Source organism: Macaca fascicularis, chromosome 9 (genome assembly GCF_037993035.2).
Source record: "Macaca fascicularis isolate 582-1 chromosome 9, T2T-MFA8v1.1".
In the NCBI taxonomy this organism is placed as follows: Eukaryota; Metazoa; Chordata; class Mammalia; order Primates; family Cercopithecidae; genus Macaca; species Macaca fascicularis.
The window spans coordinates 101,288,065-101,303,537 of record NC_088383.1 but is presented as its reverse complement, the minus strand read 5'-3'; the positions used below and the strand labels follow the sequence as shown (position 1 = coordinate 101,303,537).

Genomic DNA, 15,473 nt, shown 5'->3' with positions numbered 1-15,473 from the left:
CCTAACAATGTAGTTTAACAAGTTCCTCTGTCTTCTGTATTTCTACAAATTGGCAGTTGGATATAGAGACTTGATCAAATTTGTCTTTGACTTTTTGACAAGGCACCTTCATAGGTGGTGATGTATTTTTCCATTGGGCATACGATGTCTGGTCATTTATTTGTGATGTTGCAAACATTGATTCTCAGTGCATCACCTCCCTAATTTTGGTTTTTCTAATGCTAATTCTATTATTCCATCTGTTTTGGTTAACTTGAGTACTACTGTAAAATCTCTTTTTCTACTATTTGGCTAGTCAGTGGTACAGTTACTATAGGAAAGGCAGGATAAATGCTTTTATTCCATTCCGTTTATTGACCAGTTTTCAAAATAATGAATTGGTTCGTCAGCATCCTTCAAGGTGACTAATTTGTTTTTTTGAGTGTATCACATAAACTCATGGATATAAAAACACTTCATATATTTTAGTCCATGTAATCATTTATTGTTCCCTAAGCTTTTCCATGGATTTTGTTACTATCTTTTTTACCCTCACTGGGATATGTGTCTACAGAAAACTAGAAATTTACTGAAAACAAGACCTGGACCAATCAAGTGTAGGAGTGTTTTCTGATGGCATTTAAGAGGTTTTTGCTTAAAATCCCCTCTTATAACTCTTATCTTGTGCTTGCATATACCTAGCTGCAGAGGAATTGTCATTTTAAATTTTGTGAGAAAATTCACATATATTAAAAGGCTTTAGTCTCTCACTTCCAGGATTTTTAGAAGACTGCTATAGCAAGAAGAAAGGACTTTAAAAAAAGTTTATAATAATTCCAAGTAACTAGCTATACGTATGTTAGCCTAACTTTCAGGATCTTGGGTTTTCAGAGAATGTATACAATTAAAATGGCTTATAACTATAAAGTTGACCTCTCCCTGAGAACATACTATTGGAGCAACCTCTGGTTTCCAAGACATTTCTAAAACTTAAAACTCATTCCTTCTCAGAATAAGAAATATATTGCTGACTTCAGAATTTTCCAGGAAAATAAATTTTATTCCCTCGAAAATCAGCATTCATATACATTAGTACTGAGTTTGTAAGCTTTATTTATTCTAAACAGAATTTTAAATAGTTGTTAAAATGAAAATATAAAGTAGCACTTACTGGATTTTACAATTTACCAACCCCTCTTCACATCCATTATTACATTTCTTAGGCTTCACAAAACCCCATGTTAATACTGTGTAATTATTGTCTGATAGATGCTATGCTGAGCCTTAACATGGATTATTTATTTATTTATTTATGAGATGAAGTCTTGCTCTGTTGCCCAGACTGGAGTGCAATGGCTTGATTTCGGCTCACTGCAGCCTCCACCTCTCAGGTTGAAGCGATTCTCCTGACTTGGCCTCCCCGAGTAGCTGGGACTACAGGTGACTGCCACCATGCCTGGCTAAGTTTTGTATTTTTAGTAGAGACGGGGTTTCGCCATATTGGCCAAGATGGTCTCAAACTCCTGACCTCCAATAATCCGCCTGCCTCAGCCTCCTGAAGTGTTGGGATTACAGGCGTCAGCCACCGAGCCCGGCAGATTATTTATATTTTAATTCTCACAGCAATCCTGTGAGGTTGGTTCTCTTATTATTCCCATTTATGAATAAGTAAAACTGAGGTGTAAGAGAGGTTAAGAAACCTGCCTGTGTCTCACAGCTAGGAAATGAAGGAGAGTCAGGGATTGAGCCCTTCCTTGCTCTTGCCAACTGGACAAATATCCATATTATCCCTATTTTACAGATGAAATAAATGACCCCTTGGAGATATTTGGAGACTTTTCCAGGGTTTCTAATTAGCACATGATGGAGTCAGGACAAGAATCCCTGAATTCCTAAATGCCAAGGCAGTGTTCTCTCCTAGCAGGCCTAGAGTGGAAGGGTCCCAGTAGGTGAGCAACCCTGATCCTCCATAATTAGGACAGTATGTGTCTAGAGACTAAACTGGTATTTATTATCCCAGTCTTATTCACGTTGTTCTCCATACATGGATTCTTAGTTGTTGGGGGGCAGTCATCTGGACCATTTACTCAGCTTCTAGCCACAATCTATTTTTTTCCTTGGTGAGTACATCTTTTTATTTAATGATCCACTCAGAAGCCAAGTGTCCTTCCTACAATTCAAATTGTAACAGCAGTAGCTACTGTTTGTTGTTTATTTTCTGTTGTTTATTCATTAAGTATTATGTTAAATACTTCAGTATTTTTACAGATGTATGATGTATGATGTAGTTGTCATACAAAGAGGTAGGTACACAGACATTTGCCAAATCATTCCCTGTCACACTGCTTAAAGAAAGAATGTTACAAATGCACTTTGAGCATCCGGTGTACACGTCAATTGCATTTTCCTCCCTGCTCCTGAGAGATAACCACTATATTCTTTAATGATTATCATTTCCGCATTTATAGTTTTATATGTTTTTATGTTTCATAGAAATAGTACTTTATTGTATGTAATCTCTGCTGCTTGTATTTTTTATTCAACATTTTGTTTTGTAAGAGTTGTCCATATTGATGAGTATTCCTCTGATAATTTTTGTATTTTATTGCTCTTTGAAAAATTCACTGAATGAATGTACCACTATTTATCCATTTTCCTGTTAATGAAACAGTGTTACTATGGAATTCTTGTACATGTCTCCTTGTACACAGACTCCTCTGGATACATATATCCAGGAGTGGAATTACTATGTAGTAGGATATGGACATCTTCAAATTGACTAGAATGTTTCCTGTAGCGGTTGATCCAAGATGCACTCCCTCAGGCAGTGTCTGAGTTCTCATTCTCTGCATACTAAACAACAGTTGATGTCATAAGACTTTAACATTTTTGTTAAGTAATAGTCTTACGCTTTTTTTACATGTATTTTTCTTACTATGTACTTTAAGCCCACTAATGTCAGTTTAGGAGATTGAGCCACAGAGAAGTAAAGTAACTTGTTCAAGGCTATGCAGTGAGAAGATATCTGGCCCCAGGAGAATCAATTGAACCTTGGAGGTGGAGGTTGCAGTGAGCCTAGATGGCAGTGTAAAGCACTAAGGAGCTTAAGCAAAACTCCCTCTGGAACTGTGGCTTTTAGAATCTTCATTTAGTAGAAAAGAAAGGCATCATCAATACTCAAATTTCACCTTGATATGAGAGAACTTCAAACATTCTCCAGCGAAAGGCCTTTTTTTTTTTCCCTAAGGAGTTAGGACTATGGGTATGCATCTAAGAGCATCTGGACCCCTCAGGTAGAGTGAGAGAATGTCTCAGGACCTCTTTGGGCAGTAAAGCAGAACTAGGTCTTATTTATTTGTTTGTTTATTTATATTATTTATCTATCAGTCAATCAGACGGAGTCTGACTCTGTCACCCAGGCTGGAGTGCAGTGGTGCGATCTTGGCTCACTGCAGTCTCTGCCTCCTGGTTTCAGGTGATTCTCATGCCTCAGCCTCCTGAGTAGCTGGGATGATAGGCATGCCACCATATTTGCCAGGCTGGTCTTGAACTCCTGGCCTCAAGTGATGGGCCTGCCTTGGCCTCCCAAAGCGCTAGGATTACAGGCATGATTCATTGTGCCCAGCTTCAGCTCGTCTTCAGTGAGAAATTGAGAGGACTAATTAAGAACCTGGAACCAACTTGGGCAACATAGACCCTGGTTCTACCAAAAAAAATAAAAAAAAAAACTGGACGTGATGGCACATGCTTGTGGTCCCAGCTACTTTGGAGGCTGAGGTAGAAGGATCTTGAGCCTAGGAGGTCGAGGCTGTAGTGAGCTGTGATTATACCACTGCAGTCTAGCCTGGGCAACAGAGTAAGACCCTATCTTTTTTTTTTTTTTTTTTTTTTTTTTGAGACGTAGTCTTGCTCTGTGCCCCAGGCTGGAGTGCAGTGGCGCGATCTCGGCTCACTGCAAGCTCCGCCCCCCTGGGTTCACGCCATTCTCCTGCCTCAGCCTCCCGAGTAGCTGGGAGTACAGGCGCCCGCCACCTCGCCCGGCTAATTTTCTTGTATTTTTAGTAGAGACGGGGTTTCACCGTGTTAGCCAGGATGGTCTTGATCTCCTGACCTCGTGATCCGCCCGTCTCGGCCTCCCAAAGTGCTGTCTTAAAAACAAGAACAACCTGGAAACTTGGGTGATAAGCTACGTCTAGGGAGTATGAAAGTATGTGATTACTTTGTGACTAGGAAAAGGTTAATGAGTTAAGATTAAGGTTACTTGCTAGGCTGTGTCTTGCACATTTTCTCTTCACTGGATCTGTTAAGCATTCTGGGACATGAATCTTTCTTTACTCAGTGCTGTGCAGCGCTACTGAGCTGAAGACTGAGTTTGAGAGCGCCATCTGGTGGCTTTCTGTAGACATCCAATTTCATGAAAGGGACTTTCCCAGTGCCCCTGTATCAGATATTATAACAACACAAGAAAAAAAAAATTAAACCACATCAAGAACATACTCTCCCATAGTTTTATCTCTGCAGAAGAAAGACAGGATCTCACTTAGTGTAAGTAGAACCAATAATAAAAGTTATTGTGCCAGGATCTTAGGATATTTCCGGTCAAGATGCCATTTTGGAGAGATACTGATCATTGGAATTTCATCTTCCAGTCCCTAATTTGCAAGGTATTATTTAGAGAATTTGACTATTTGTTTTTGACTTACATATTTTACCCTACTTGAATTAGTTATTAAGATTTCATGAGAGCTGTTAGTGGTTCACTACATACATCGCTGGAGAGTTATAAAAATAGCATTGTATCCTTTTTTTAACCAGTCTAGATCACATCTATGAGAATTCACATCACAAATTTAATGCTTTGGCCCAAAATAGTGAATTTCTTTCCACAAGTAACTTGGCAAGTTCCAAAAAAATCCCTTAGTGACTCTGTTCAATTAATTATGGAGTACATAGAGAATTGAAAATTAAAATAAGCATGAATGGAGGCCATGTGGATCTTACTTTGTCTTTTAAGCACTCATAATACCTGCTATCTCATAGGGATTTTAAGAAGTGGAAATATAGATACAGATACAGACCTATTTTATTGAGACAGTCTCACTCTGTTGCCCAGGAGTGCAGTGGTGCGATCTTGGCTCACTGCAACCTCCGCCTCCCAGGTTCAAGTGATTCTCATCCCTCAGCCTCCCGAGTAGCTGAGACTACAGGTGCCCACCACCATGCCTGGCTGATTTTTTAATTTTTAATAGGGGGTTTCACCATGTTGGCCAGGCTGGTCTTGAACTCCTGACCTCAGGTGATGCACCCATCTTGGCCTCCCAAAGTGCTGGGATTACAGGTGTGAGCCACTGTGCCCAGCAAAGAAGTATAATTTTTTTTTTTTTTTTTTGAGACGGAGTTTCCCTCTTGTTGCCCAGGCTGGAGTGCAATGGTGCGATCCCAGCTCCGTGCGATCTCAGCTCACTGCAACTTCTGCCTCCCGGGTTCAAGTGATTATCCCGCCTCAACCTCCCAAGTAGCTGGGATTACAGGCATGCACCACTACACCTGGCTAATTTTGTATTTTTATTAGAGACGGGGTTTCTCCATGTTGGTCAGGCTGGTCTTGAACTCCCGACCTCAGGCGATCCACCCGCCTCAGCCTCCCAAAGTGCTTGGATTATAGGCATGAGCCACCACACCTGGCCAAATGTGTAATTTTTTTTTTTTTGAGATGGAGTCTGGCTCTGTCGCCCAGGCTGGAGTGCAGTGGCCGAATCTCAGCTCACTGCAAGCTCCGCCTCCCGGGTTTACGCCATTCTCCTGCCTCAGCCTCCCGAGTCGCTGGGACTACTGGCACCTGCCACCTCGCCCGGCTAGTTTTTTGTATTTTTTAGTAGAGACGGGGTTTCACCGTGTTAGCCAGGATGGTCTTGATCTCCTGACCTCGTGATCCACCCATCTCGGCCTCCCAAAGTGCTGGGATTACAGGCTTGAGCCACCAAGTCTGGCCAAAAGTATAATTTTTATAAGACACTTTTAGGCCGGGCTTGGTGGCTCAGGCCTGCAATCTCAGCACTTTGGGAGGCCGAGGCAGGCGGATCACCTGAGGTCGGGAGTTCAAGACCAGCCTGACCAACATGGAGAAACCCCGTCTCTACTAAAAATACAAAATTAGACAGGTGTTGTGGCCCATGCCTGTAATCCTTGCTACTAGAGAGGCTGAGGCAGGAGAATCACTTGAACCTGGGAGGTGGAGGTTGGGGTGAGCCGAGATCGCGCCATTGCACTCCAGCCTGGGCAACAAAGGCGAAATTCTGTCTCAAAAAAAAAAAGGCTGGGCACAGTGGCTCACAACTGTAATCCCAACACTTTGGGAGGCCAAGACGGGCGGATCACGAGGTCAGGAGATCGAGATCATCCTGGCTAACACAGTGAAACCTGTCTCTGCTTTAGCCGGGCGTGGTGGCGGGTGCCTGTAGTCCCAGCTACTCAGGAGGCTGAGGCAGGAGAATGGCGAGAATCCAAGAGGCGGAGCTTGCAGTGAGCCGAGATCGCGCCACTGCACTCCAGCCTGAGCCACAAAGCAAGACTTCCTCTCAAAAAAAAAAGACACTTTTAATTCCGTAGACTATAGTTTAAAACGTTGCTGGTTTGTACTGTTACCTGTTTATTCACATAACATTCAAATAAATTTGAGTTATTATGTGTATTAGAACTCTATTTTTAAAGTTCATCTTAAGGAATAGCAGTGATAATTACAAAACTTTAAAAGTCCATATATTTTGCTTTTTCTAAAAAATGCCTTGTTCTTCCCTTCCAGGTAACAAATATACTCTGGAGACTAGACCAAACCAAGAAGGCATTGATGTAAGACAAGAGCTACTGAAATTCCATTCTACTTACTATTCATCCAACTTAATGGCTGTTTGTGTTTTAGGTCGAGGTAAGAACCCTTACAATTTTTTATAGAGTTGGATAATGTAAGTTTTTCATGTTGGCTTTTTCACAGTATTAGAAGATGGATATAAGATAGAGGTGCTTATTTGCTCAGAGTCCTTTGAAAATGATCTACTTGTTAGAGAATAGGTAGGTGGGGATTTTTATGTTTAAATCATTGTGTTCCCCAAAGAAGTTTAAGTGGAGATCTGAAAAAAATACAAATTACTACAGTAATAGGTGCTCTAAGCATATAAAAGCAAGGCAAGCCCAGCCTGAGCACCATAGTAAGATCCTGTCTCTACCAAAAAAAATTTTTTCTAAATTAGCGGGATGTGGTAGTCTGCACCTATAGTCCTAGCTGCTAGGGAGGCTGAAGGAGGAAGATCCCTTGAGCCCAGGAGTTAAAGGCTGCAGTGGGCTGTGATCACCACACCACTGCACTCCAGCCTGGGTGGCAGAGAGAGATCCCATGTTAAAAAAAAAACTCACACACACAAAAAGGACAAAGATTGGCAGATTTGACCTTATAACAATTCAGAAAACTGGGGAAAAAAAAAACAAAAACAGATGATGGTAAACTTGGGAGACTGTTTGGAATGTAAACAACGGTTTGATTTTTAAAATGCAAATTAACTACTAACATTGTTTCCTGCTGTTTTTAAGTAATACCCACTGCAGATGGTGTTGCTTTTTTGTATTGGTAATGGTGGTATCAGTTGCTTTAGTCTTTCTGGAGGGCAGTTTAACAATATCAGTCTTAAAAGTAAATATGCATTTTTACTTTTAAAAATGCAATCTCAGGAAATAATCAGAGTTCAAATAGGAGATATAAAAAGATGTTTCTGTCAGTATAGTATATATTAGTAAAAATTTAGCAATCTAAATGTTAATAGGAAATTTGCTAAATACTGATTTTATAATTGTAAAATAGAATATCTTATAGAAAAATAGCATTTCTTATTCTGCTTTCCATCTTGCTTTTTCTTTATAGTATTTATTAATACTTCAGGTATTAAATGTTTGTGTGTTTTTGTTGTCCACCCTACCAAAATGTAAATTACTTGAGAGTAGAAACTGTTTTGTTCACTGCTTTATCCTTAGTACCTGGGCTTGTGCTTCATGCTTGGCACATCATAGGTAAATGTATATTGAACGAATAAACAGTTTTATGACAGCATTTTAATATCATGGGAAGATATTCTTAATATATTCTCATATATATGAATATATATTCTTATATATGCATATATAAATATAAAACATTTTAATTAATACATGTATATTATATGTAAGAATATATTGTATATTTTTTAATGTTCTTAATATATTAAAGAGAAAACAAAAGCTGTTTACAAAAACATGTGCTATATGGTCCCATTTGGGGATTTATTAAAAATTCTAAGACATATCCCTCCCCCCAAATTTTTTAAAACTCTAATAGGGGCCAGGCACAGTGGCCCACACCTGTATTTCCAGCACTTTGGAAGGCCGAGGCAGGTGGATCACTTGTGGTCAGGAGTTTGAGACCAGTCTGGCCAACATGGCGAAACCCCATCTCTACTAAAAATATAAAACTTAACCAGGCATGGTGGCAGGCACTCGTAATCCCAGTTACTTGGGAGGCTAAAGCAGGAGAATCGCTTGAACCTGGGAGGTGGAGGCTGCTGCAGTGAGCCAAGATTGTGCCACTGCACTCCAGCTTGGGCAACAGAGTGAGACTCTGTCTCAAAAAAACAAACAACAACAAAACACTAAAAACTCTAATATACCATGTATGGTGTAGGTAAAAGACAAAATGGAAAAGCATGTACTAGAAATTTGATAATGTTGTATAGTAGTTAAGAACTCACATTTCACAGTCCAACAACCTGGCTTTTCATTCCAAATATACCGCTTGCTTAGCTGTGTGGCTGTGAGCTAACAAACTTACTTCAGTTTTTCAAACTTCAGTTTTCACATTTGTGAAGTGGTGGGTGGTACCTTGTACCTGTTGTGAGGTTTAAATGAGATAATAAAAACTGTTTAGCATGGTGTATGGCACATAGCAAATGCTTCATAAATGGTAGTAGCCACTCTAGTAGCATCTTTATAATCATGAAATTATGGTAACTTTTGTTACCATAATTTAGCTTTTGTTTCCAAGTTTTCTACTGTTGGCAAATGTGACTTTTATAGTTAGAAAGTAAACTATTTTTTTAAGTTGGTAGCAAGAACCAGGGTGTAAAATGGGTTCAGGGAGAGAGGACAATTAAAAAAAGCATACTCTGTAATGCTGTGTGCTTGCTTCAGGTAGGTGGGTTTAGAATGTTAAAATATCACTTGCTGTTTACAACCCAGTCCTGGGAATAGGTAGGTGCCTAAACTGTTTTTTTTGCTTGTTTGTTTGTTTGTTTAAATATATGTTGTATTTGAGATTAAACACATGATTTTAGTAAGCATTTAATGGGCAAGTGACAATGGCAATAGATGAATCAAACCTGAGCCCTGTCCTCAGAATGTTCTTGGTTTAGTGGAAATGACAGAATAAGTATCTAAAAAATAAAGTGTCTCAGTTCCCTGATCCATACACATCACTCTCCCATTGTGACTGACTTCCTGTGCTGAACCCGAGGGAGAGGTCTTTACAGTACAGAGGTATGAGGAGGAAACTGGATCTCTTAGAGGATTCAAAAATAATCCACTCCTTCTTTTGGCTGGAGGAGAGAGGAGGAGTAACCATGTGGAAGGATCTCTGTCACAAGGGTACAAAGAAGTTTTTCTGTTCTTGCCTGGAGCTGTTTCTCTAGCTGTGGCAGCACTAACTGTCTGAACACTTGCCACATAGGTAATCATCAAGTGCAGACACTGAGGTTTCCAAACCTTGATGATATGAAGGTCAGTGGTCTCTATGGAGCCCACAGTTTAGTGGGATAGATAGACTGTGCTGTAGTGTTTAGCTCCCTTACCTTTAAAAAGTGACACTGTGAATTTATGCTTTTAGGGTAGAAATATGCAAGAAGAAAGATTCACCTGGTAGAACCTTGCTCAGGATGTTGCTGTCACCAGCACTGCAGGCGCACAAACCTTTATTGACTGCTCACCTTGTTTCAAGTCATATGTCCCATCTGCCAAAAGATGTCTCTGACATCTCTCGCTACGGCGTTCCCTCTGCATTCCTAAATTCACTTGTCATGTGACAAGCAGCCCCTGGTCTGCCTTGTATTTGGCTCTGGACATTTTGGAGTCCATCATACATGTCAAAAAATTGAGGCAAAAGTAGGTGTATTTTATAAATCAAATGCAAATGCCTACACTTAAAGGCACAATAGAGAATTTTACACCATATAAAGGCAGCTCTCAAATAGTCATTTAGTACTCCCGAGAATTCATGGAAAAGTTCCAAATGGGTCATAGAATATCAAGGCAAGATTCTTATTTGATTCAAATGCTTACTGATAGTAACAGGTTATGAATGTTTATACCATTTATAAATAACCTGTTTTTGAGGAGACATAATCAAGATGAGAGGTTATCTTGTTTATAAAAAGATAGGTTTTGGCCGGACACGGTGGCTCACATCTGTAATTCCAGCACCTCAGGAGGCTGAGGTTGCCAGATCACTTGAGCTCAGGAGTTTGAGACCAGCCTGGGCAACATGATGAAACCCTGTCTCTATTAAAAATACAAAAAACTAACAGGGCATGGTGGCGCACACCTGTAATCCCAGCTACTGGGGAGGCTGAGGCATGAGAATCACTTGAACCTGGGAGGCGGAGGTTGCAGTTAGCTGGCATCGTGCCACTGCACTCCAGCCTGTGCAACAGAGCAAGACCTTGCCTCAAAAAAAAAAAAGATAGGTTTTTTAAATACTCCTTTCTTTTTAGGATAATAGTAATTTGTACAAATGGAAAAAATTTAATTCCACACAGAAAGGTATAAAATAAAAAGCAAGCTGTTCTTTATTCCATCCTATGACTGCTGTGCCCTCTTCTCAAAGACCTAACTTATTTCTTGTTATACTTCCAAAAGTAGAATTTTGCTAATATCACATATATATACACACACATATATAACATGTGCATTTTGGAGTCCTTCATACATGTCAAAAAATTGAAGTAAAAATAGGCGTATTTTATAAATAATATGCAAATGCTCACATTTAAAGGCACAAAAGATAATTTTATACCATAGAAGGCAATTCTCTATCTATGTATAAGGTGAATGTTATACTCTGCTAGTAGTTCAGTATATATGCCTGTTGATAATCATAGTCATTTTTCCAAATGCAATTATTGTTTCTAATATTTGTTTTAATTTTATTATACTTGTGAAATAATATTGTGGATAATATTTTAAATGTGAATAATTTTTTAAAATGGAGATAGGTGTGAGGTGTAATCATTTTCACATTTTCCTTTCAGTGGTACTGAGACTTTTCAGGAGATCCTAAGATTTTAAGCTCTCCCTGTTGTATGTTACGATTCACTTAAGTTCTGTTTTCCTTGTCTGTTTTCTTGTAGAATCTTTAGATGACTTGACTAATCTGGTGGTAAAGTTATTTTCTGAAGTAGAGAACAAAAGTGTCCCACTGCCAGAATTTCCTGAACACCCTTTCCAAGAAGAACATCTTAAAGTAAGTGCATAAATTTTGGTATTTTGTGTTCTTAATTTGTGGACATAATATATACCTAGTTTACCGTAGACCAGGTGAAAATTTTTGGAGATTTCATTATTTATGTTTTTTTTTTTTTTTGAAACAGAGTTTTGCATTGTCACCCAGGCTGGAGTGCAGTGGTGCGATCATGGCTCACTGAAGCCTTAACCTCCCTGGCTCAGTTGATCCTCCCACCTCAGCCTTCTGAGTAGTTGGGACTACAAGCACACACTGCCACACCTGGCTAATTTTTGTATTTTTAATGGAGACAGGGTTTCACCGTGTTGCCTTGACTGATCTTGAACTCCTGATCTCAAGTGACCCACCTGTCTCAGCCTCCCAAAATGCTGGAATTACAGGCATGAGCCACTGCACCCAGCCCCTATGTAGTTTTTTTGTTTGTTTGTTTCTGTTTTTGTTTTTTTTGACAAGGAGTTACGCTCTGTTGCCCAGGCTGGAGTGCAGCGGTACGATCTTGGCTCCCTGCAACCTCTGCTTCCCAGGTTCAAGCAATTCTTCTGCCTCAGCCCCCTGAGTAGCTGAAACTATAGGTGCATGCCACCGTGCCCGGCTAATTTTTGTATTTTTAATAGAGATGGGGTTTCACCATGTTGGCCAGGCTGAGGTCGAACTCCTGACCTCAGGTGATCTGTCTCCCTTGGCCTCCCAAAGTGCAGGGATTATAGGTGTGAGCCACCGCACCCAGCCCCCATGTGGTTTTAAATATTTGTCAGGATAATAAAATCAATCTCACATTTATTAGGATCATGAATCACCAAAAACATATCAATATATTCTGGTCTTTACATGCTAAAAGTAGTTTTGGTAGCTGTAGTCTTAATAACTGTTGAAGCTGTTACCCTGTACCTGAAGATAAGCATTCAAAACCATTAATATTTAGCTGCATGGTTCAGGGGGTCAAACATGGACTATGTACCGACTGTAATGAAATTCCACTAGGAGAGTGCTGAGTCATTTATTTGTGGTCAGTGTATCATTTTCTGTGGCAATTGATTTGCTCTTAAATTTGGTATTCTTCCATGAAAATCGTTCTTCATAGTTTAGAAATATTTTCTTCAGTAGGAGTTGTATATAGCTAATCTCTGTGATTTGTTTTCTCCAGCAACTTTACAAAATAGTTCCCATTAAAGATATTAGGAATCTCTATGTGACATTTCCCATACCTGACCTTCAGAAATACTACAAATCAAATCCTGGTCATTATCTTGGTCATCTCATTGGGCATGAAGGTCCTGGAAGTCTGTTATCAGAACTTAAATCAAAGGGTAAGTCTCCTGGGCAGCAGCTTCTGAGTGTCCACCACATCTTTTCACTCTGGCTCTCATTTTCTCCTGAATATTGTCCTGTGAATGAACATTCTTAGATGTGACCATTTTGGGTTAGTGAGTGAGATGGTGGTTGTTGGCATGCTGTTGTCTTTTTTTTTTTTTTTTTTTTCTTTTTTAGATAGAGATGGGGTTTCACCATTTTGCCCAGGCTAGTCTCAAACTCCTGGTCTCAAGCTTGGCCTCCCAAAGTGCTGGGATTACAGACATGAGCCACCGCGCCCAGCCAGTAGTCTACTCTTGACTGGGAATTGATGTGAGGAATCTTCAGGAAAGCCCCCACTTCTGCACCATCTGAAACTGCTTTTCTGAACTGATTTTTTTTCCTCCATCTTTTTTGCAAGAGGTTCATTCTCATGTCTTAGGAATATACAATATGAATTTTAAAAATTTTTCTTAGCTTCAAAGAAGCCACATATGCAATCAATCATGTTGATTTCCTTTGAATGTTGCAGGCTGGGTTAATACTCTTGTTGGTGGGCAGAAGGAAGGAGCCCGAGGTTTTATGTTTTTTATCATTAATGTGGACTTGACCGAGGAAGGATTATGTAAGTATTGATTCACCTTTTTACTTTTGAATGAAAATTTACTTTCTATGATGTTTTTTAACTTCTTGCTGTGGATCTGTTTTATGTTGAAAGCTATAACACTTTAATTCATACAACTTATCCATTGTATTTTTCATATGTAACTTGGCCTTTGTTTCATGGATGATTCTTCCCCCCTTAACAACTGATCATTATGTTGCACTTGTTAAATGTGGACTTGGCTTTTTATTTGCTCGTTTACTGCCCCAACACCCTTTCTGTCACATATCCCTGAGCCCAGAGGGCCATGTGTGTGGGACACCTAAAACCAGTCTCAGGGAGGTGAGGACTGCATTTTCTAAGAGGGACCATCTTCCACTTACCTGACTTTACCTTAGGACTGAGCTCACTGCTTTGAAGGATTCAAGGACTGAATGGTTTTTAAGTGTGCCCCTTTTTTCCAGTACATGTTGAAGATATAATTTTGCACATGTTTCAATACATTCAGAAGTTACGTGCAGAAGGACCTCAAGAATGGGTTTTCCAAGAGTGCAAGGTACTTTTGTTTCACCAAAACTTTTCTTAAGGAATCTATTTTTCAAGAACAAATACATGTGAATTAATTTAAATTTAAGGCCCAGTTAAACTTTTAAAGTTTTTTTCCTAATTGAACTCTAAAATTTTGCAATGTATAATAGTATTAGTTAAGGCTTAGTTGTACTAGTCTGATTTGCTACTTGGGGCACAACTAAGGGGAAAGGCATCATGTAGCCCTTTTTAGGATGGAAAAGAGAAGAAATCAAATGCTTTTCCATCGCTCAGAAGAAAATCAGCAGTTTCTTGAGCTAGAATCTGTCAGGGATTATGTTACTCCCTGCCTAAAGCTGCATGAGCTCTGTCATTTTCAGATCTTTAAATCTGTAGCAAACTCTCAAAGAAGTAATGAATTGTTTATGTATGATTGTGTTATTAAAAGTGATTTTATTATTGTATGTATGGGAAGAGCCCGGCTTTTTTTTTTTTTTTTTTTTTTTTTTGCATAAAACAAATGGTGTTTGTCTTTCAAATTTTTAAAAGCCTTTTTAAAATGGGTTTTTAAAAATATGTGCTTTAAAGCCTATCGAGATTCTCAAATGTATTTTAATATGAGAAACATCCTTTTTAACTAGATAAAAGTTTAAAGATATAATTTCTGCTTCCAAAAATTATGACAATAACTCCTAATCTGAGTGCTGTTCTCTGAATGAGTCACCAAAATCATCTATGGTTGAATTGTTGGATCTCACAAGGTTCTTTCACACAGTTTTTCTAAATTCTTTGGCTACTAGTTTCAACAACTTGGGCTATAGAGCCATATCCTGTATTTGTTATTTTCATTGAAAATTGTTTACCTATTTTGTTTTTGGTTTTAAGCCTAGGTTGATGGATTAAATTTTATACACATTAAGAAATTTTTTAAATACCCTATACATTTCTAAATCAAGCATAGCCATTTTTTCAGAAAGTGTGATAAAGTATTTATGGAGTATTTATGGAGTAGCAAGCTTATAGTGCAAGCCAAACACTTAAAAAAAAAAATGTTTCTGAATAAGGGTGGACATATCTAATTGGATTAATTTTCTATTTTAGGACTTGAATGCTGTTGCTTTTAGGTTTAAAGACAAAGAGAGGCCACGGGGCTATACATCTAAGATTGCAGGAATATTGCATGTAAGTTTGTTATTTTACTGTATACATTGCTGTGTAGAGTATTTCAGCAATCTTGTATATATTATTTTCAGTAATAAGTGAATTATTGAAGCTGAGGTATAAAACTTTAAACTTTGTAGCAACAGGGCAAATGTTGATGTCAGGATATGTTTAAAATCTTAATTTTCATCCTGAAATTTATTTTCTGTAATATTTTTGTTAAATACGCATTTTGCTTATTGACTTTAAATATATTTCAGTTCTGCAGCATGTCAAGTGCTACTTATGTGAAAGCTATTGATTGTTTACTTTTTTTTAATTTCCATTGCTACCATCCTAGTCTGAGCTATCATGATTTCTTGCTTGGGCTACCATGAT

General features: G+C 38.8%; 1 protein-coding gene across 4 annotated transcripts in view; it reads left to right on the top strand.

Annotated features, from left to right (window-relative positions):
- Nucleotides 1–15,473, top strand: part of IDE (insulin degrading enzyme) — a 120,181-nt gene that overhangs the window by 50,946 nt on the left and 53,762 nt on the right. For all 4 annotated transcript variants that reach the window (XM_005565951.4, XM_005565950.4, XM_074002210.1 and 1 more), the window contains exons 5-10: nt 6,782–6,904; nt 11,400–11,512; nt 12,657–12,819; nt 13,335–13,427; nt 13,871–13,962; nt 15,036–15,116. In XM_005565951.4, the coding sequence (XP_005566008.3) occupies nt 6,782–6,904; nt 11,400–11,512; nt 12,657–12,819; nt 13,335–13,427; nt 13,871–13,962; nt 15,036–15,116 (665 nt within the window). The remainder of the gene's footprint in view (nt 1–6,781; nt 6,905–11,399; nt 11,513–12,656; nt 12,820–13,334; nt 13,428–13,870; nt 13,963–15,035; nt 15,117–15,473) is intronic.